The 23,438-nt window shown below is 37.3% G+C and overlaps 1 protein-coding gene across 1 annotated transcript in view; it reads left to right on the top strand.

Annotated features, from left to right (window-relative positions):
* FBN2 (fibrillin 2) overlaps positions 1–23,438 on the top strand; it is a 251,941-nt gene that overhangs the window by 121,231 nt on the left and 107,272 nt on the right. Inside the window, exons 8-14 of the mRNA XM_047730648.1 lie at positions 1,448–1,573; positions 12,928–13,080; positions 14,570–14,797; positions 15,743–15,880; positions 21,230–21,349; positions 22,271–22,396; positions 23,251–23,373. Coding sequence (XP_047586604.1) covers positions 1,448–1,573; positions 12,928–13,080; positions 14,570–14,797; positions 15,743–15,880; positions 21,230–21,349; positions 22,271–22,396; positions 23,251–23,373 — 1,014 coding nt within the window. The remainder of the gene's footprint in view (positions 1–1,447; positions 1,574–12,927; positions 13,081–14,569; positions 14,798–15,742; positions 15,881–21,229; positions 21,350–22,270; positions 22,397–23,250; positions 23,374–23,438) is intronic.

The raw sequence follows: 23,438 nt of genomic DNA, 5'->3' as shown, positions 1-23,438 counted from the left end.
CTTCTCATGTAGTCAATTCATGTTAGAATTCTGATCTCTCTTAGGGAATTGGTCAATTTTGATTTGTACCCGTGTGCCTTCAGTGGCTAACTGCTATGCCTCAAATGAAGATATTATTTCAGGGAATGTCTGAGTCTGGTAACTTTTTTATATGAGAACATTCCAAGAAGACACACAGGCTTGTAGTTACTTCATGACACAGCTTGTAGGCAAGAGTAACTTGTCAGAATCAATGGGAAAAAAAGAATGATTAGATCAATGGAGGAATTCAAGAAAGGCGTTGCCAACTATTTTTTAAATTGTGGGGTTTAAAATTTCTTTCCTTATATTTACAAGAATATGATTTTTCCCTGTTTTTTTTTTGATACATTAAAAAATAAATATGCAACTAAAAACTCAAAAGAAACTAAAAGCTAAGGTTGCTTTTCTGTAATCATTATGTTTATGACTTTTAAATCCTTCTCTGTATTCAGTGGTCTTTACTAGCTCTGTGCCTTAGACGGCCAACTCCTAGGCATCTGTGGCTGGATTTCCCTCACAATTGCTCATTTCCTCTTAAATGTATTAGTATTTAGGTCCCAGTGTACTTAATTGTAGTTTTGTTTGACTTTCCACCTCTCTCTGCTTATTGAACAAGAGGAAAAATACACTAATACTTATATAAATGGACCAGTTTTCTGCTTTCACTAAAGTTTAAAAAAAAGCAGACCTTTCATGAACGTGCAAGGGGATAGACTAGTCCAAGCATTGAGTGAGCTGAACGGGTAAGTTCAGGGAGGTACAGTGGGAAAACTGGACACCTCCCAAAGCCTCCCAAGTTTGCCCTCTGCCATGTTTCTATATTATTTTAGATTTAAAGTTAATTCTGAGAATGTCAAATACACCCATATTCAAATGTAAGTACAAAAACATGTCCTGAAGCCAAATAGAAAAAGGAAAAAAAAAAAAAACTACTTGCTACCACCCCTTGGTTCAGACAATTAGCATGAAAATCAGCTATAAATTTTTAAATGTATTCTGTTATTCCACATTTTAAAATGTAATCCCTATATGCGCGCATGCGTGTGTGTGTGTGTGTGTGTGTGTGTGTGTGTGTGTGTTTTAAGGCTGTAGTAGGATAATTCCCTAATTGATAGAGAATATAAACTAAAACATTGGTATCTTACTTATTTTCAATTTAAATTGCAATTGTGGGGTTGGGGGAGAAAAGGATATAGAGTTTTGCTTTAGTTGGCATTGTGTTACTGCCATGGGAGTTTACTTTCATCTCAGTTCCCATAGATATGTGTGAGAAATCCTCAGGGCCTGAAACAAGAGTATATTCAGGGTTATATGATCTGACCTAATCAACCATGAGTGCTCTGATACTCTTTAAAAAAAAAATCCCTTGTACAAGCTGTTTAATGGAGGCCTTTCTCAATCATCTTCTCCTCCTTCCCTTGGTTAGACATCGATGAGTGCAGCATCATTCCTGGGATATGTGAGACTGGCGAGTGTTCCAACACCGTGGGAAGCTATTTTTGCATTTGTCCACGTGGCTACGTCACCTCAACAGATGGCTCTCGGTGCATCGGTAAGCCTTGGATTTTTGAAGGCACAATACAGTGCTTCTTTATAATAACAGAATAGCCCAAACGTGTATGAAGATGGCAACGATTATAAAACCATTGGGAAAGTGGCTGAAAAAGTTGTTTAAAATAAATGGCACCCCTATTGAGGGCTTGATAGACCAGGTGCTCTTTGCAAAGACTTCAGTTTCAAAAGCCATCTGGGTTTGTTTTATGTTGTCAGTGTCTTTTTGGAAATGAAGGAAGACTTCCTCAACACATTGCTCTTGCCCAGTGCTAGAGACACAAAGGCAAGAGAAAGATACTTTTTTTTTAATCTGCCTCGGGAGACAGAATATAGTAATTAAAGCTTCTTCTGTTGCTATGAATCATGAATGTAGTCAGGGTCTTATTTACTTACAGCTTGTTTATTCTAGTGAAAAGAGTGATTACAAAAAAGAAACTGACACCTTTAATTTGTGTTTTAAATATATTCAAAGTAAAGCCAAATATATTTGTATGTTTTCCCTTGTTTGGAAAGATGAAACAGTATTTCTCAGTCATGGTCTTGGTCATCCATTATTGAGCAAAACTTAAACTTAGGGCCACCATGCAATGTGAATGTGAGAGGTGTAGATTCTCCCTTGAGAATACTATATTGTCATCATAAATACTAGTAGAAGAATAAGAGTGACTGTAATAGAAAAAAACAGAGGGAGTAGTAGTAAAAATAAGCATTACCATTTCTGAAACCAATGCCATGTGTAAGGCACTGCACATCTGTATTACCTCAATATCTCAGAACTGTGGGGCCTTGGGCAAGTTCTGACTTGCCCACTGACCCCTCTGTTCCTCAGTTTCTTCTAGTAAGTGTGTAGCAAAACATTCTTGATTATTGTTAAGAGGAGAAGAAAGAGGATGTACCTGCCCCGGACCCATATGTTATGTAATCCTCCTGATAGCTCTGTGTGATAGGTATGATTATTCAGATTTGCAGACAAAGAAACCTAGGTTCAGAAAGGTTAGCTAAGTGACTTACCTCCAGCAGATGGAGCTGGTGTTCTAATGCAGATCTCTGGGACTCCTGCCCCTGTGTTTCTCTGACACTACACGGCCTCCTTATCTATTTCAAGCAGGTGGAGACCCTGTATCTAGGTATCAAGGTCTCTAGTGTGAGTGGTTTCTCCAGTACTGTGCTGACAGTCTGCTTGGAGAGGTAGGATATCTATGTCTGGCCTCCCTCTCCCATCTTAGAGTAATGAGATTTGAATGATAGTTGTTTGTTTTTTATGAATGCATCAAGTTTGTATCTTACATTAGGTCAAAAATTTTATGTGGACTATTAAGTGTAGAAATTGGAGAAAATTAACTGGTTTTAGGGTCAGTGTGCCTGTTGACTCACCACATGTAAGTCTAATTCATTTAGTTTAATTTAATTTTGAAGTGACAGGTCTGTGAGGGTTGAAAACTAGTCGAACCTCCACTTGGTTTGATTTTCTAAAACTATGTAGGAGGATAATCTGTGTACATACACACATTCATCAGCTTGAAACAGGCATGGATTCAACTCTGTGGGAGGAATACCAATTTGGGAGTCACCATTGAACATCATTGGCTCATGCCATAGACCCTAGTTTCAGGAAACTTACGTTCTAGAATATGGCTAGAATAAAAAGGGAGGCTGGAGATGTAAGTGAGGTCATTCTTGTGAAGTTCTAGACATCCACATCAGGTGTATATATTTTATTTGGCAGGTGGAGTAATCAGAGGCCTTTGAGCATGGATTAGAATGGAGGTGGTAAGGGCTGAGAAGAGAAGCAAACTAGTTAGAAGAATTTGACACAAATGTTAATCTTTTATATCATATTTCCAAATTAATTTTTTGTATTTGATTTTTTACATTTCTAAATATTTGTCAAACAAAATTTGTGTTCACTTTTTTTTTTTGCATTGGAAAGGAGGCATATTCTTCATTATATTCAGATAATCAAGATCAAGATTCACAGTGATTTATGGAGGTTGTTTTTCTGCACTGTCAGATATTTGGTTTACATGAAATTATGATAAATTCTCTTTATCTCTTGCCTGCCTCTATAAAGTTCTGATTCTTTACCTGGACATTTCAAAGCCTTTTAGAACCTGGTACCAATCTGTAGTCAAGACTCATTGCTGGGGTGCCTGGGTGGCTCAGTCAAACATCTGACTCATGATTTCAACTCAGGTCATTATCTCAGGGTTCTGGGATGGAGCCTTGCATCAGGCTCTGCGCTCTTCATGGAGTCTGCTTGACATTCTCTTTCTCCCTCTCTTTCTGCATCCCCTCCCCCACTCATGCTCTCTGTCCTTCTGTAAAATGAATGTAAAAAAAAAAAAAAAGACTCATTGCTAACGACTTGCTGCCTCACACTCACATTCCTCTCACTGTTCTCTGTAACCACACTACCGTGGCTTGGCCCACGGTATCCGCTCTTCTGAAGCATCTTGATTTCCTCTTTCTGTGGTCATTAAAACCTGACTCATCCTCTAAGTCCCCATTTAGATATCACATTTTCTTCTTGGGCAAAATTAATCAGCCTTCCCCATAATATTTTTCATTTCCTTCATTTCTGACTTCAGTACACTATACAGATACTTGTGCTTTATTTATTGACTGGACTGTGAGCTCCTTTGTTCCGGCCTTACTGTGCTCCCTTGTAGCTTTACATGGTGCCTTGTATGGAAGTTGGGGCTCAGTAAATCTTTTAGAAATGAATAGACAAACCATCTGAGGGTTGAGGGAGATGATGTCAAATGTGAGACTTTTGTGTTGGTTAATGACTGCTTTGCATCATTTGGCATCCTGCTAGATGTGATACAGTGGACGTGATCTGTCCCCAAGATAAGAGCCTGCTTGAGCTCCAGAGAGCTGAAGCACAGTGAGACCCGTGCTAAGCAAGAGGACCTGTTCATTCCAGGGTCAACATCCTGACCCAGGAACAAAGATCCCTTAAGGAGGGAAGAGTGGCTCTCCAAAATTATAAAACCATTATTAAACTTAAGCAAGCAGCTTAAAACTTTTTTGAATAACTCTGTTACATTTGGAATAAGTATGTGTTTTCCATAGATGGGAAAAAACAAATCTAATATTTTAATGTGTAAGAGATCTTTGATTTTGATATTTTAAAATCTGAGACTGTCTTTTTCTTACACTGCATTTGTTTATGATTAAATTATGTATGTTATGGATATGTCTGTGCCATTTATTTCATAACCACATATATACTAACAATAATGAATTGAATGGACTCAAAAATTTTTCTTGAATATAAAACTGCATGTTATCTGCAGCTCTCTTCTGAGAGTGGCATATGCTAAATGCCGCCCCCATTTCTTTTTTTTTTTTTAAGATTTTTTAAATATTTATTTGACAGAGATCACAAGTAGGCAGAGAGGCAGGCAGAGAGAGAGAAAGGTAGAAGCAGGCTCCCCGCCGAGCAGAGATATCTGCCCGATGTGGGGCTCGATCCCAGGACCCTGAGACCATGACCTGAGCCGAAGGCAGAGGCTTTAACCCACTGAGCCACCCAGGCACCCCTGCCGCCCCTATTTCTTATTCTAGTTAATAAAAATATCCTGAGTATAAACCACATTATAAAGCACCAGTAAACTGCCTTATTTCTTTTGTGTGTAGGAAAACAATTTCACATGGCAAAAGAATTTAGCTGGACATTTTAATTTCAAACTGGGATAGTTTTTGCATTTTACTTTATACTAAATATAAAAGTCAAATGCTGAGGTAATTTTATCTAGTATGTTTTATCAAGTTTTTTTTTTAAATACCCAGAACAGAGTTTCTTTTCAACATAGAGTATTAACATATGTCCATTCTAAAAAAGAGTAGAAACATGCTAATAATCTTTTTCTTAGAAGCATTTTTAATAGCACAGTTTAATGACCCTGATGTCATTTTGAAATATCTGGCATTATTAATACCTAATTTCCACATTGTAATGTAGGCAGAGAGAGCGACTAGCAGACAGCAGTGAGTAATTAATGAACTGATAAGAGCAGTGAACAAATTCTGTATGCAAGATGATATGTCTGCTGTTGTGAACATGGATCCAGCAGGACCCCTAAGCAGAGAGATTTGAAAGTACCAGTCAGCAACAAAGCCAAGAAGTTCAAGAAATGAGAGCAATAAGCATGTAGAAATCTTATGGCCACAACATCCACGGACATTTTCTTTAGCCTTACAAAAGTTTCAGTGCACAATATTGTCTTGCAATATTCTTAAGAAAACAAAACCTGAAAACAAAAATGTGAAAAAAAATAATAAAAGAAAATGTTTAAGTCCATGGGTGATTAACTGCTAAATCATTTTGTAGGCGTTGGATTCTCTAAGTCAAAAATTCTTGAGGAAGTGGGTTTGGGTGTAGACTTTGGCACACAGGTAGAAATTGCATGAAGGGAACAGGGGTGTGCAGAGTAAGAAGAAAGGTGTGAGTAAGACTGCAGACACAGAAAGTGTCTGGGGGGCTCTGGAGAGGGTGTGAAGAATATATCTGTGAAAGAGAGCTGAGGGAGGGAATCATTGGAGAAAAAACAAGAAAGATGGTTGAGATTAAGTTCTGGTTGCTAAGGTTCTTAACTTCTATGCTGAGGAGTTTCAGATTGATCCCAAGGGCAGTGAAAGCCTATCAAGATGTTCGAGCAAGATATAGACCAGAGACGAAAATCAATGGGGGAAAAGTATTTTAAAAGAAACAGGCCTTCATGCAATGATTTAGAGTGATGACCAGGATATGCTGTTGTCATGCAGCTCCCTATGTGGCCATGGGTGTTGATCACATGAGCACATGCGTATTTGCAAAAAACCCCAGAACCCCTAAAAATGTTTAACTAAAGGGAGAAAGGGAGACAGAGATGCACCAGGAGACTGAGTAGTGTTTCACTTTTAACTTCAGAATCACATACAAGTCAACTGGTGGAACGGAGATACTAGTTTTAATTAAGAAGGAAAGTCCTAGAAAGAAAAGTTTAGATAGTAAGGAAGAAAACTGTCACTATTCTAAAGGAAGCGATAAACCTAGGAGCCACAGTACTTCTGCTTCTTTCATTGTTCCTAGTTCTAGTTAGTTTTAGGTAATGAAAACATGAAAGCCTACATGGAAGTATTTGAGAAATCACAAGGATCTGCAGAATTAGTCAAGGGGAACCCAGGTAGGCTCCAGACCATCAAAGAAGCAGGTGCAGTTCTCCAGGATCAGGGGATGAAGCCTGAAACAATGGCTGCTATTTACTTAACACCTAGGATCACTAGTGTTCTAACCTGAGCTAACCTTATCAGTGTTTTCCGGCTGAATCCTTCATTTTTAATGAGCCAAACTCCTTCAACAGGAGATCTGTTTATTTCGGGGTACAATCCCCAGCTTTTACAAGGTTTTCATCACATCGTCTAATTAACCATTAGTTCTCAAATCAAGCTTAGAGTAAATGTCAAGCCATGAAAACACTCTGATAAAAGTACCATTATTTTGCTTCAAGATAGATTTATATTTTAATCAGGGGAGATGAATTGCTTCCTCTTCCACAGTATGGCTTTAAATGAGACTTCATGTAACCCTTGTTCAGAAATGTAGTGAAGGTGATAGATTGTTAGAAAAGTAGACTTGTTTTTATTACTTCTGGTGTATCAGTGCTGCAGTTAAACATAACACCAAGCATCCGAAGGATTTATCCTTGTTGTGTTATAAATGCCTCATCTGCCTTTGCCCCTAGTAATTCCCGATTTCAAGGGATGGTGTGCCTAGACAGTTCTTACTTCTTTTGGGTGTCCCCTTTTTTATGTCCATTTTTTATTCCAGATATTCTTCCATGTGACTCGTTTTTAAAACAGAGATTTCTTTTCTTTTCTTTTCTTTTTTTTTTAAAGATTTTATTCATTTATTTGACAGATCACAAGCAGGCAGAGAGGCAGGCAGAGAGAGAGGAGGAAGCAGGCTCCCTGCTGAGGAGAGAGCCCGATGCGGGGCTCGATCCCAGGACTCCGAGATCATGACCTGAGCCGAAGGCAGCGGCTTAACCCACTGAGCCACCCAGGCCCCCCTAAAACAGAGATTTCTAAGGACGATTTAATTTCTGCTGTGCAAAGGAAAGAGCCCCTGTTTTGCATTGAGATGTGTTTTGGGGGACATCTTAACAAGGATGCATCAGATTGATCTGTAGCTTATCCTAGCATGTTTTTGACACACGGGATTAGAAGTAGATTACCCACCTCCCTAATGTTATTAGAAGAAACTAATAGAATTTATTTTAAAAAGTTATGATTTATTTTCTAATCTGCTCTTCCTCCCCTTCCACCCTATCACAAATGACATGGTTTCCTCCTATACATATCTTAGGACTGATCAGAGATTTCCAAACTGTATAGAACGCTGGTTATTTATATTTATTGAACTTGAAGATTGCTCTTTGATCTAAAAAGATGCTTTTTAGAACTACACTGAATTATAATTCAGTATCTTTAGGAAATGACATAATGGAAAAGCAACTGAGTATTTAGTAATACATTTAAATTAATTTGTATTTTATTTATTTATTTTTTAATTTATTTATTTGAGAGACAGAGAGCATGAGAGGTGAGGTCAGAGGGAGAAGCAGACTCCCCATATAGCTGGGAGCCCGATGTGGGACTCGATCCCAGGACTCCGGGATCATGACCTGAGCCGAAGGCAGTTGCTTAACCATCTGAGCCACCCAGGCGTCCCAATCTTTGTCTCTTAAATTGAGATTTAAATACATTTGTATTTGTTATCGTAACCAATATGTTCGCATTTCAGTTACCTTCTTTGTGCTTCCTATTTTTTTGTTACTTTTTTCCATTCTTGCTCTTTTTTATTTATTGGTTTTTCCTTCCTTCCCCACATTCCATTTAACTTTTTTTAGTTAAAAGTTAAAAGTTCAGAAATTATATAATTCTGTGGATTTAGTGTTCATTCTAGTATTTTAAGATGCATGTGTAGCTTAAAGTCTAAAATTAATCTTTATTTTACCCACATCTAAACAGTAAAAGAATATTAGAATGGTCACACTTTGATCTCCCCCTTCTAGCTTTTAAAAATTCTATCCAATTGCCATTCTGTATTTGCAACAAATTAATCATTATTATTACTGCGTAATATTTTAGTGCTTGTTTATATTTATTCATATATCTAACTATTTTTCCTCATTATTCCCTTATGTATTTCAGACCTTCTGTTTTGGAATAGTTTTGCTTTTGCCTGAAGAACCTTTTCTAGGGGGCATCTGGGTGGCTCAGTCAGTTAGACATCCACTCTTCATCTCAAGTCAGGTCTTAATCTCAGGGTTATGAGTTCAAGCTCTGTGTTGGGCTCTGTACCCTGCATGGAACCGACTTTAAAAAAAAAAAAGAAGAAGAAGAAGAAAAGAAAGAGAAAGAGAACCTTTTCTAAAATTCCCTTCAGCAAGAATTTTTTGGTAGAAAAAATAATTTCTTTTTTGTGTATGTTCCTGAGAATCGCCTTAATTTTCCCTTTGGAAAGATGGTCTCTTGGGTTACAGAATTTCAGGCTGACAGCTATTTTATCATAGTATACAGAAGATAAAATATTCCAGTTGGGTTTTAGCATCCATTAGTGTTACTAAAAAACCAGTGATTGGTTTAAATATTCCTTAGCAGGTGATTTGCCTCTCTTTCCAGCTATTTTTAACTTCCTCACTTTTTCTTTATTGGTCTGCAGTTGCACAGTGATGTGGCGAGCTGTGGATTTCTTTCTATTTTTCCTTCTTTAGATTTATTGGACTTCCTAGATCTGGGATTGTCTCGCAGCATGGTTAGAAAGTTCTAAGCTAGTTATCTGTTGAATATTGCCTCTCCCCTAGTCTGCTTATTACTTCTTTCTAGTATGCTTACAAGATGTATGTTACCTTCTCATGCTCACCACCACATTTCTTAACCTTCTTTTAAAAAATATTTTCCATCTCTTCATCTCTCTGAACTACACTGAAGATAAACTATTCAGATACATTTTGGAGCTCACTAATTCTCTTTTCATTTATGTGCAGTATACTGCATGATATATTACTAAACATTTTATTTTATTTGTGATAGTTTTCATTTATAGAACTTTCACTGAATTTTTTTAAGTCCCTCTTTCATGGCTTATGAACTCTTTTTACCTGTTCACATTTTTAGATTTTCATTGCCTTAAGCATATTAAATATAATCTAGTTATAATTAATATTAAATGAATTGTCATTACAAATAATCACAAATTGTCAGAATCAGTCTGACCATTCTGTATCTGATATCTGATGTTTATTCAGCCACTTTTTAATGGAGCCTTGTTTCTTTATGTGTTATTTATTCACTCATTTATTTAGCTATTTATTTTCTTGTTAGCTACTCCTGTTCTTGGGACTTGACTGTGGGAATTCTTTGAGACCTGCATAATATTAAGTCCTCTTTTGTCCTGTTTTGGCTTTTGCCAGTTGCTTGGTATCCAGTATCCCTGCCTGCAGACCTTGATGTAGTCTAGTCTTCCTTTGAAGTTTTTCAGACCACAAACCTACTATGAATTGAGACATCAAAGCTATCTCTTTGAGGAAGAGCCTGTGGTTAGAGATTCTTGCGAGAGATGTGTTTTTACCTCCCCTCAATCTTAGCTGCCCACCTATACATTATAGTTTTGTACCAAGGGTGTGGTTCTTTGGAGCCCCAGGTTTATGGGGTTTCCTATGAAGTTTTGAGCCGGAAGAGAGAATATGGGGTTTTTCTTTTATGCTGTAGACCCTATGGAACTATATCAGGGCTGAAATTCAAAGTCTCTAGAGCTTTGCAGAAGCTCTAAGGCTGAAACCTAGCTGTGTACTTACCTCTTAAGATTCCTGTTTTCACGTCATTGTGACTCTGTTTTTCCCTTTCTTTCATGCCAGCCTGCTGATGTGTTTTTTTAAATATTTTTTCATATTTTATGCAGGATGTTTCAGTTGGGAGGGACATTCACGATAGCTAACCCACCATTCTGTTTGGAAACAGAACAAATACTGTTTTATTTAACTTTGCCACTAACCCTGTTCCGTGAGGAAGAGGAATTAAGTATTGTTGCAAAGTCAGATGGTAAGATTTTGATGGGAGACCTAAATCTTCTGATTCAAGGCTGTGGTTTTATTCTTCTCTTCTTTTGTTTTCTGACTTTTGTCTTTTATTTTTCTCTCAGACTTTGTGGTACAACCTCCTCCTTGCAGAAGACTTTAAGAGAGAAATACATTCAGCCTACTTTGTAGTAACTGTGTTCTGTAACCATGATTATTAGAGAGTTTAGGACTTTCTTATCTAGATTTACATCCTATTCTTGAGGAATGTAGCAGCTGAGTAAATGGAGAAATATGATACTCAGGGTTCCTGGAATAAATATTCCAAAAATTATTTTCCTCCATCATTTTTGGGCACAGAAACCTACCTGTGAACTTATTCCCAGTGACTGTCTGTTCAAGCTCAGCTTATGAAGTTTAGGAAATGTCTGTGGTGTATTCAAGTATGCATGTGTGCTTCAAATTTAGTACTTGGGTTTTGGACATATTAGGTTTCTTTTGGGAAGTGAAAGGAGGTGTTTTGATTCTTACAGGGAGTACCTTATACCCAATTCATTTATTGAACAGTCCTTAGTAGCAACCTGAGGTATACTACAGACCATTTGAGAAAATAATACATTTATTTTAAACTCTGTATCTAGTATAAAAAATTAGGCTTTGCCTATTAATGAAATTTTTTGTAAGTAAAAGCTTCATCTACATTATCGATATGCAGCTCTTGATTTTTGTGGTACTTATTTCTTCTTGCAGTCATAGCCAAAACTTCTTTGAAGCTTCTTGATGAAAGTTAACTAATGCATAATGAGCTAGACCCATAGTTTTTTTTTTTTTTTTCCATTGCTTACAATAAAGTCAGTTTCAGTCAAAGCCCACAGGGCTTATAGTTGATATTAATATTTTATCCCTATGCAACTTTGCATTTTATGTTCTCTTTCAGTGATGTCTTTCAGCCTTTATCTTCCATTTTGATCCATTCTCTACCTTGCTGGCAGAATGATGTTTATTAGAGTCCTCTTTGATCATGTTAACTGCTCTATAGCCAACATTGCAAGATAATGCCCAATATCCTCTCCATAGCATCCTGCCAGGCCCCCAGTTACAACATGGTCCTCACCTGACTTGACCTGTCATCACCATTTGACATAATCCATTGCCCCTACTTCTTGAAAATGTCTTACTAGCCTCACAGCTTACAACTGCATGTATACACAGGTCGTTTGCAAGTATACGCCTTCAGCCTGACCATTCCTCTGGGTCCTGGGTTCCTATATTCAACATCACAAACGTAACACAGTTTAAAGAAAAGCCTTGTACTAAGTCCCTTAATCCTGCTTTTCTCCTTATCTTCCCATCGCAGCTGTCTAAGTCAAAGACTTAGGAAATTTCTAAAACTCTCTCTCTCACCCCACTCCCTGAGCTGTACCTTCAGAATATGTCTGCCATCTGACCACTCTCATCATTGTCAATGATGGCATCCTCATCCAAGCCACCATCATGCCTTGCCGATTACTTTCACTGGTATTCTTGCACTTGCTACTGTCAGCATCCAAAGAGATCTTCTTAAAAATGTAGACCCTTCCCTTTCCTCTAACTGAAAGCATCCAGTAACTCTTAACAGCACTCCACATGAAATCTAGAAGTCCTTTTCTCATGGTCTACAGGGTTGTGCGTGATCTTGTCCTTGATAGCTCTCTGAGCTCAGAGGCTTCCACTATCCCTTTTGTGTTCCCTTCTCTGGCTATATCCTCTTCTTCTTTGAACTTCTCTTCCCTGAGATAACTGAGTGGCTCATGCTGTCACATTATGTACGTCTCTGCTCAGATGCTCCTATCTGAGAGGAGCTGTTTGTGATCACTCTTTCTATAATAGCAACTCTATCAGTCAGGTATTGCTGTGTAACAAACAATCCACAACTCTCAGTGGCAAATAATACTATGCTTCAGCAGGTCAGCTGGGGATTGGATAATCTAGGCTGGGATTGGGTTCTTGCTTTCCTTCAAGCTCTGAATCTGTCTGGGCTTGGCTTCTTAGTGTAATAGGAGCACATACCTGCTTCACATCTTTCATTCCTGTATCCCTGGAATATGGCATGGCATAGGTTCTCAGTGAATATTTGCTCAGGAAATAAAGAAATGAACAAATGTCATAGAGACTAAGACAATAAATAAATATATTAGAGGTAAGTAGAATAATTCTCTTTACTTAGCCTCTTCTGGTATGTCAAATAATTGACATAAGAACCTGAAATAATTCAGGCATGCCTTCTGTTTTATTTCCACATGTTCAGATCAGAGAACAGGCACGTGTTTCTCGGGCCTGGTGAATGGCCGCTGTGCGCAAGAGCTCCCGGGCAGAATGACGAAAATGCAGTGCTGCTGTGAGCCCGGCCGCTGCTGGGGCATCGGAACCATTCCTGAGGCCTGTCCTGTCAGAGGCTCTGGTGAGCAGCCGACTGCTTGTCTCCTCAGCACAGGCAGTGTTAGGAAAATCAGTAACAGTCGTGTACTTTGTTCTTGAAGTCAAGTCATATGTGAGTTCTTAGCACTGTCTTCAATATGAATACTGTATTTTTGTGAGGAATTGGGTGGCATTATTTATTTGGGATCAGTTTTGACTTTATACACTTTATTAATATCAGAAAAATTCCCAAAAACTGATTATGACTTGTCTTTCTGCAAGTATTTTTTGAAATTATTTTGAACATCAGTATTTCGATTAGTTTTAAAATCTCCTGATCTTTCATTTCAGGGCTTTGAGTATGTTTGAATAAATTCATTTATATTTTATTTCAGGAGTGTCCCTATTTTCTAGTATCCCAATCCTTGAAGATATTTCCTCTTTTCTAATAACCTGAAGGTTAAGAATAAAAGGGTAGGAGGATACCTCTCATTTGCTTTGCTGGATTAATTAACCATATAACTGAGGCTATATCAGGAAATTACTTAAGGATGAATGAGAAGTAGCTCCTCTTATTAATGTGATATGAATGGTAAAGTAGGATTAATGTTTATCAATCACATAAAGTCACATCAGTATGTTTTAATATATTGTCTTTATGTTAAATTATAGTATTCTGAAAAAACTAAACTTTTTGAACTATGCTTATAAAGATAGGTATCTATATGTACTGTTATGGAGAGAAAGATTAAGGCCCATTCTTTCAAAATCTGTAAGCTATAGAACATCAAAATTGAGTAATAAAGCTTAAACAACAGCACTATTTGTGCATAGTATATGATTTTGGGAACTCATGGTCTCACAAATAATATATATTAGTAATATTAATACTGAAACAGTTGTTTGAGTTAAATAATTTTCATTTCTATTGACCCTAGTGTCCTAATTCTGAGAACAGATGAAGAAATAATTAGATTGTTGTAATCTTGATTCTTTACTCTCAGCTTTTATACTTGGACAAATAAGGTGCAGTTTGAAAAGCTAACTGACACTGTCTTTTGTTAAAATCCAAAAATATGAAAAATATTCTGAAGCCATAGTAATTCCTTATAGCAAAGAAAGGAGATGGGAGAAATGTGTAGGTGTGATACTGATGAAGTTTTAAGTAAAACGAGATCTACAGAAAGAATTATGGAAAGCTTTGATTTTTATCTGCATAAGTAAATTTCTTGAATTCATAGTTGTATCTGGAATTCTATGAGTTGCACTTGGGGACATAAAATCAAACTGCACATAGCACATATAGACAGTTCTTTTGTTATGCAACTCAGTTAAAATATGGCAAATAGGTTTTCACTTTTTTTCTGAAACATCTATACTTTTCCCTGTTACTTCTAGCATTGGAAACATGGATCAAGATGCAATATGCTACTTATTCAGATCAAATAATATAGATAAGCTAAAATGTTCTTATAGTGTACAGATTGCTTTTAGAATCAATCTGTGTTTAACTGACCTTTCTTTTTTTCTAGAGGAATATCGTAGACTTTGCATGGATGGACTTCCAATAGGAGGGATTCCAGGGAATGCTGGTTCCAGACCTGGAGGCACTGGGGGGAATGGCTTTGCCCCAAGTGGCAATGGCTATGGCCCAGGAGGGACAGGCTTCATCCCCATCCCTGGAGGCAATGGATTTTCTCCTGGAGTTGGGGGAGCTGGTGTAGGGGCCGGGGGACAGGGGCCCATCATCACTGGACTAAGTGAGTGTTCACTTTTTTGTGTAGACTCTTTATTTTTCTGCCTTAAATGATTTTATAATACCTAGCATTTTTTTTTTCAAAAGGAGTGTGTGTGTGTGTGTGTGTGTGTGTGTGTGTGTAAAAACCTCTTTCAGGGTCTAAAATACAAGGTAGTAGTAAAAAAAAAAAATGCCTGAGAAAATATTATTTTCCTGTTCCATAAACTTTCTAAATTGGAGAAAAGAAGAGTGACCCGGGTTTTCTTTGAAAATAAAGATGAGAGCATGGTCATACTCCATTCCAGATGACGCCATTAAAGAGTGTGTTTTTGGTTCCAGTGTATTTCATTTGGCTGTTTGCAGCTGCCCTGTTCATACACCCCTTGAATTATTTTCCAGAACCATTTCTCAACTGAGATAAACTGAATAAGTCTTGCTCTGTGCCTATCCAAATATTTTAATGAAATATCTTTCTTTTCCTCACCCTTTTTTGTTGAATAACTTGGGCTTCGGGCCAGAACTGGCACTGGTGTACTTGACATTTAAGTTCATTCTTTTTATAAGAGCTGCTCTTGCTAATAATATTTAATGATGTCCTACAGTGTTGTGTTTATTCTTTTTGGCAGATGGCCTATTTACTATCTGAATATTCAGCACAGTTAGGGGAAAAAAAAGAAATGGAAAGCATTCAAATGTACAGTAGAACATTCCTGAAATTTTGAAAAGACATCATTACGGGCAAAGTTTCCAGATGTATCACTTAACAAATACGAGTTACAACCATGTGTCTCAGGAATATTTTTTAGATCTTCAACATCCAAGTTTTAATAAAATATAGAATAATGTGAGCCTTTGATATGTACACTTAATGAATGGACTATTAAATATCCTTTTAAAAAATCAGTTTCAGTAAAAGTACTACATCTTGTAACGCTGAAATACCACTTGTGCTTTGATTTTTCTGTAGCTATTCTGAACCAGACGATAGATATCTGTAAGCACCACGCTAATCTCTGTTTAAATGGGCGTTGCATACCTACTGTGTCTAGCTATCGATGTGAATGCAACATGGGGTATAAGCAGGATTCAAACGGGGATTGCATAGGTAAGCTCATGATTCTTTAATCCTTTGTTTTTTCATACCTTTTAGACTATAGGAACAAATTAGACTATACATCATTAAAAAGAAAAAAGTCTTCTGAATCAAAGCTAATTTCCAAGCTGTCTCTTCTGTGCATGGTCTTCCCTATGCCCCTTTAACCTACTGCTGAGATAGCCCCCTTCAAGAATCCCCCACTGTTTCCCATCCTGTATATTGTGATTTCTGTGTCTACCTCTGTCTTGCTTTCCTCCTTAGCTTAGCAGCACTAGATATATGGTGGTGTCGTCCAGAGGAAGGTGGAGATTTGGAGGAGATAGGAGAGGAGTCACTTTTGGGCGTGTTGAGTGTTAGGTATCTAGGACATTGAGGTTTTTTTGTTTGTTTGTTTTGTTTTTTAAAGGTTTTATTTATTTATTTGACAGAGAGACAGATCACAAGTAGGCAGAGAGGCAGGCAGAGAGAGAGAGGAGGAAGCAGGCTCCCTGCTGAGCAGAGAGCCCGGTGCGGGACCTGATCCCAGAACCCTGGGATCATGACCTGAGCAGAGGCTTTAACCCACTGAGCCACCCAGGTGCCCCTAGGACATTGAGTTTGAAAAGTCTAAGGCTAAGCGGGGTGTTCAGAGCTAGAGTTAACAGATGGAGGCATCAGGGTCATACAGGTGGCTCTTAGAACCGCGAGGGTGAGTATTATCACCTACGCTGAACCCCAGCAAGAATGGAAAGATAACTGTACTACTGTGGCTGGAACCCTATGCCACAGCAACCCAGTCCCCTAAAGAAAACTCACTAATTGCGTTGGTGAGACAGCAAAATAATCCAGAAAGTATTATGTCCCTGAAGCTATGCAAGGATACCGTTTGAAGAGAAAAGTAGTGGCAAGTGTGAGATGTGGCAGAAAACTCAAATATAATGAGGGCCAAAATATCTATTGGATTTTATAACGAAAAGGGTTTTGATGATCCCTTGAGAGTAGTTTTAGTTTAGGAGTAGTTTTAGCAAATGATTGTGTATATGCTTCGTAATTAGCATAACCCTAAGTACCTGATTTGGGTTCAAGTCTTCTCTTATATAGATGAAAGACCAGGAACAGAGAGTATCATAATTTTACCAGTGTACATTGAAAAGTTTTAAGTGCACTATGGTTTTGAAGGAAAATGTCAGTCAAATATGATGTTTAGGAAAAACCAGTCACTCTAAATTACATACAACTGAGAATGATTAAGTAAGGCTAAATTCAGGATCCTTATATGCTGTTACATGGGTTTTGCACTGCACAACTATAGAAGGACCATTCATGTAATCTATATAAATCCCACACCTTGGGGTTATGCAGGGTATAACCATATGCAGTAGCCCTGGCTTAGCTGATACTACTAGATGCTTATTTAAGAGGTGGATCAGTGGGTATTTTGGGGAACACCATGAAATATGGGTATATTTATTATTAATTTAATATATTTATAATTTTTATGATAGTAAATAGCTATATTTATGTTATAATTTATTATAATTTAAGTATAATTTAACTTATAAAATGACTTTTCTACCAGAAAACCTGATTTACAAGTATGCAATATATAAAATATCTTCTCTTGTAGATACATACAAAATTACCAGGTAGATCAAACTGAAATTATATTGATTTTCTTTATATTGTTATTAATATTTGTCATTCATGTATTACCGCATGATTCATTAACCAACAAACAAAATCAGGCCAAGAGTTTAATCTTTACTGCAAATTAGCCAAAGACCACCATTTAGTTCATATTAGCTCCCAGGTGCACTTTATTCTCCCTAGTAAAACGCCTGTACTCTGAGGGATTTTGTGAATTAATGGTATAAAAATGACCTATTTTTAAGGATCAAAAGTTTTTTCTGCAGTCATGCTTGAGCCAGCCTCCTCAACCAGGGTTCCTTTAGCGAATCAAGTCCTACAGAAAGTGATTTCAGTAACTATTTTCTCGATTCTCCCGAGGGTGACGCACAGGTAGTGTAACTCTAGATGCAAAGGACATGAGCTAATCACATACAGGGAATGTGATAATAGGGCCTTACTTTTCTGAAACCCTGGTGAGGAGAGCTGCTACAACCGTTTTCATAAACTCTGTCTAATTTAGCATGGGGATTGCACGTCTGTACAATCAATGTGTTAATATAACTCAAAATTACGTATTTTACCCAAATATTGTTACAAATAGTTCCATTCTAGATTGATCTCATCCCCCTATCCTGCAAAGTGAAAACCCAGGCAAGGTTGTCTTTCTAACTATTGTAGTTGATAGAGACAAAAGATTAGTATTGGGGCATATTTTCAGAAAATAGGTTTTTAATATATTTTTATAAGATTTATTTATTTTTGCGGGGGAGTCAGGGAGAGAGAAAAAGAGAGCAAGCAGAGGGAGGAGACAGAAGGAGAGGGAGAGTCCCAGGCAGTCTCTAAGCTAAGGCCAAAGCTCAACATGGGGCTAGGTCCTGTCACCCCGAGATCATGACCTGAGCTGAAACCAAGAGTGGGTTGCTTTAATCAACTGAGCCACCCAGGCACCCAATTTTTAATATTTTTAATTCAGTACTCTTTGATCAGGTTGAATTTGACTTTATAAATAACAAATTGGGACATCAGAAAAAGTTAAGAGGATTTAAGTTAACTAGCGTTTTAAATTGTAGGAGCATGAGATAAGAGTGGTAACTCATTGCACTATATTTTTAGGAATAACACTTTGCCATTGCTGTTTGGCAACTTGTGTTAGATACTAATGAAGTGTCATAACATGAAAGGTCATAACTCTATTAAAGGATCACACACAAGGAAAATAAAATCTTTCCAGTTTGCTATTATAAGAAGTACTCTTAAGACCTGAAAACAGTTTTATTTACTCACCACCTTTTTCTCTCCTTTCCCTGAGAGTTCTACTCTAAAATGTATTTGTGGAACTCTTTTAAGTCTGTATAAGACAAACTACTGTTAGCAATAGGTTTTAACTTGATTCAAATAATTGTATTTTGGGATAGTAAGAAATTATTCCTGTTTCTGTTGGGCCATAGGTGATCTTAGAGCCCTTGCCAATTAAGTGTTTGTTAAATTAGAATATAAAATATTTCCAAGTATTTCGTAAGAATACTATTATTCTTTATTATTACTTCTTTTATTAGTAGTATTTTTAAGAATACTATCCTAACCCCAGTAGTATTTGAGAATGTAACCATTTTGATAATTAGCCTCTTTCCCAATTATTTCGTTTATTTTAGGAGTTTAAAAATCCTGTGAATTTTGCTTAAAAATACCCAGCCCCTGGTGAAAACATAGGAAGAAACCAAAGCTTGCAGACTATTGTTTATTCCTGTTCCTCTACACGAGACAAAACAAAGGTGATCAGTTGGAAGTATTAGGCTTTGACACCTCAGAATCAAGAGCCATGAAATGTACATATCTGAACGTGGCGGTGGTCATTTGTGAGTCTACAACTTAAAATCTTACAATAATCCCCCAAAACAAATGGGATTTGAAAGTCATGGATTTTAAACTCACTGATAGTTTTTTAGTGAATGTTTTCACTTCTAAAGAAGAAATAAGTAAGTGAACTACTCTATCTTTCTGTGTACTGATCCTTGGTATGATCTCTAAGGGGCTAAGGAAGTCAAAATGCATTATGGCTGTCATGGCAAAATAATTGGCAGAGGTGTCTTGGCACCAAGGGGCCTCAGGAACAGGTTCTCAAAGAAGGAAAAGGCCCTGAAAAGTGGCCCAGGAAAGTTTACCTCAAGAAAGGGGGTTGGGTGCATGGTGTCATGTTCTTCACTAGAATTGAGTTTTACAATGAAGCTTCTGAAAATGTGCATCTACAACACATTTTTTAATTGTTGCATTTCAGTATTACATACACCAGAGAAGTAAAGCTATCTTCAACATTGCAAATTCAAGGTTGTAATTCCTATTGGAAAGTCCACTAAGTTTTTTTATATGCTTGCTAACTCTCTAAACTCTGTCTTTTCTCATTTTGCTTCATTCCTTTGGCTCAGTAGAATTGATGTTATCAACCAAAAGTTTAAATGTAAGTGAATCTTAATGGGCTGAAGGCGCCCTTCGGTGAATTGAAAAAGCATTTAATCCTGTTATTCTCTGTTGTTTTGATTTAATTTGCTATGAGATTTTTTTTTGTTGTTCCCTCTTTACCAGAGAGGGCTTAATTGCATTTAGTCTGAGTGTTTATATAAATGAGGTTGGTGAGTTTGATAGATTACAGTTCCTTTTTTAAGAACATCTGTGAAAGGAGTAATCTGTTTATTAAAATGGTAAACCTGTGAATTCACTTGATTGTTGTGTTCTCTAATTTAGCTGAAATTGTATATGTTAATAGCTTCTACGTGTATATGAAATGGCAAGTCATTATGCCCTCACCAGCTAGTGAGGTTTTTAATTTACTAGCATTCAAAATTATATTTAGTGGGCATTGCTGAGAGAAGATGAATTTAACTTTTTCTGACTCTGGCACGTGTAATTTGTCTGGGCTGTAAGCAGTCCAGACTGTTCCTCTGCCATTTGGTCTTGCAGTCCCTGATTTCTGCGATGGGTTTGCATTTAATCAAGCCTTAGGAGAACTTGAATGAAAAACAGTAATGTTTCTCACATTTGGGATCAGAACTAGTATTTGCATTGAACTTGATTTATGCAAAAAAAATTCCTGTGCCCATTTTAAGGTCCTAAAGAAACCTGAGGCTGCTGAAGATAATAGACTTTATTTTAATTAATTTCCATTTTCTGTCCCATCCTGTGTTACTTCAAACAGCCAAGCCTCAGTGGGTAGTTACATATCTAATTGAGGACAACACATAATAACAAAGAAATTCCACAATCTGTCAGTTTCTTTCTTTAAAATCTTGAAACTTACAGGATGAATCTATAAATGTCTATCTTTAGACATCTTTTATTCGGTTTCCAATACCATACAAAGCTTTGAAAAGGCTATTAACGTGCCCAGATTACGACAGATAAGTGTCAGAGCCTTTTAGAACTCATGGCTGTGTCTTAACCGAGTCAGCTTTAAAAAAAAAAAAAAAAAGAAGCTTTTCAGAGCTTTTAATCATTGTGCATTTCTCAAATTGAAAAATCATTATTTCTTGATTAAAGCAAATTCCCTTGTACTTTCCAATCGGCAATATTTTTGTAAATCTCTAGGCTGGCCTCTGTATTTCAAGAAAGGAATTTTCATTCATTTATAAATACTCTGCTCTTTAGACTATTACCACTGACTGGCCTTCTCTCAGATTTGGGAGGCCTAAATGTACTTTAAACAAACATTTCTAGGAATGGAGTGAAGTCTGTAATGGTTTCTTTTGCTGCTCACAGATGTTGATGAATGCACATCAAATCCCTGCACTAATGGAGATTGTGTTAACACACCTGGATCCTATTATTGTAAATGTCATGCTGGATTCCAGAGGACTCCTACTAAGCAAGCATGCATTGGTAAGGCAGTTTGCATTCACATATGAAAATGTTCCATGAAATATAGTGGCCCAGGCTGTTGAGGTTAAAAGTAAATTTATTAAAATAAGACATAGAATGAAGTAAGTGCTGTTGTATTACTACAGATTTATTTTATGCTCCTCTCAGAAGTGCTTCCTTTATGCACAAACACTATTTGGGTGTATAACCCTGGCCCCATGATATCTGGCTTTGCAGAAAATTCAGTTTATCTTCCTTCCCTAGATCACAGCTTCCTTTCTCTAAGTAACATCAGTAGCCTTCCTGCTCTCTGATTAACAGACCTTAGGATTAGTCGTTTTCAACTACTATTTTCTTTGAACCTCACATGTACTCCAACACCAAGTCAGGCCTCATCTTGATTCACAGTTTTGTTGCTACACTTCCCCACCCACTGTCCTCCCAACTCCTCCTCAATGCTGATTCATTGCAGAATTCTTTCTGCAGATCACTCCGGGTGTCGTCTTCTACATTTCCTATTTATCCGTGGGTTGTTGCTTGGCTAAGCTCACCCCACAGTCTTCATCATGGTGCTGTTAACCCAGGTGATTTGAGGCTACTGTGTTCTTCTTACTCAGCAGTTTGCCTTGAGTTTGGACGTCTTCGACCATTGTTTCCAAAACAGCTGCACCGGTCATTTCCCTGTCCACCTCTTCCAGCTTCCTGGCACACCCCCAGCCCAATATTCTTTTTCTTTTCCTTCTTCAGCTCCTCTAGGTCAGGGCTGTTAAAAAGAAAAAAGCTGGTGAGAGAAGTTTGGAAGTTTGGCTAAAGAAGCAACATGACCTGAGTTATTACATGTAAAAATATAAACTGGATGTTGAACATCACATTTATTATCTTACTGTTTTTGCCTGTGGTTATTGTAAAAGAATAACATTTGGCCATCCTTCATTGTCCCAGATATTGACGAGTGCATCCAGAATGGGGTTCTTTGTAAAAATGGTCGGTGTGTGAACACAGATGGAAGTTTCCAGTGCATTTGCAACGCTGGCTTTGAATTAACTACAGATGGAAAAAACTGTGTTGGTATGGAAATTGCCTGCCCCCTTGCAAAAGATTTCTAAAAGATACACATTTTTATTTAGAACCATATATGCTATTTCCATGAAAGCTTGCACAACACGTATGTGAGAATTCTTCAGATGACTTAGGTAAAATATAAACGCATTTAACATGAGACCATTAGAGTCAAAGGATAAATTGTTTGGAAATGGTATAATAGTGAATAATGTGTTGCTTCTGGAAATTTTCTGTGTGGTATATGTTTAATTCTAAGTAACCGTTTTTCTTTGTGTTAATTACTAGCACCTACAGGATTTCACATTTTGCCATTATGACACCAACAGTTAGCTCTAGTCTGGCGGAATATAAAAATGTCTAGCATATGTGATAATCAAATCTCTAAATCTGAAGTCCTGGTGCTGTCTGGTACCAGTGGATACCAGTACCCCACAGAAATACTCTAGTCACACGGCAACACACGGTATTTCAGCTACTAATCCAGGTCCAGATCATCATTTCACTTACAGTGACGTTTATCACTGCTCTATTCTCCCTTACGGAAGAAACTCCCCCCCACCCCCTGAAATCATATAAACATTTTTGCTAATCAAAGTAAAGCACGTCTCATGTGGTTTTAATAACAACCAAGCACAACATTTACTTAATATTTTCCTTTATATTCCTTACAATAAAGGCCCTTCATGTTCTCCACCCTATTTGCTCTCACTTGGTTGGCATTCATATTAGGAAAAAAAAAAAAATCAATGAGCACATGGCTCACTTCTATAGTAGAATATGATTGGTGGTTATTTGTGAAAGGAGAGGGAAGTGGTTCCCACAAGGCCAGTGGCATAAGTCGTTCTGCTCTCCTTCTGCAGATCATGATGAATGTACAACTACCAACATGTGTTTGAATGGGATGTGCATTAATGAAGATGGTAGCTTCAAGTGCATCTGCAAGCCAGGATTTGTCTTGGCTCCAAATGGGCGTTACTGTACTGGTATGTATGGCTTTGATAGGAAAGTAACCATTGAATGAATCATCAAGAATTACTTCAGTTTCTTC

Source organism: Lutra lutra, chromosome 5 (genome assembly GCF_902655055.1).
Source record: "Lutra lutra chromosome 5, mLutLut1.2, whole genome shotgun sequence".
Taxonomy (NCBI): domain Eukaryota; kingdom Metazoa; phylum Chordata; class Mammalia; order Carnivora; family Mustelidae; genus Lutra; species Lutra lutra.
Note: the sequence above shows the minus strand (reverse complement) of the source record. Positions and strands in the feature narration are given on the sequence as shown.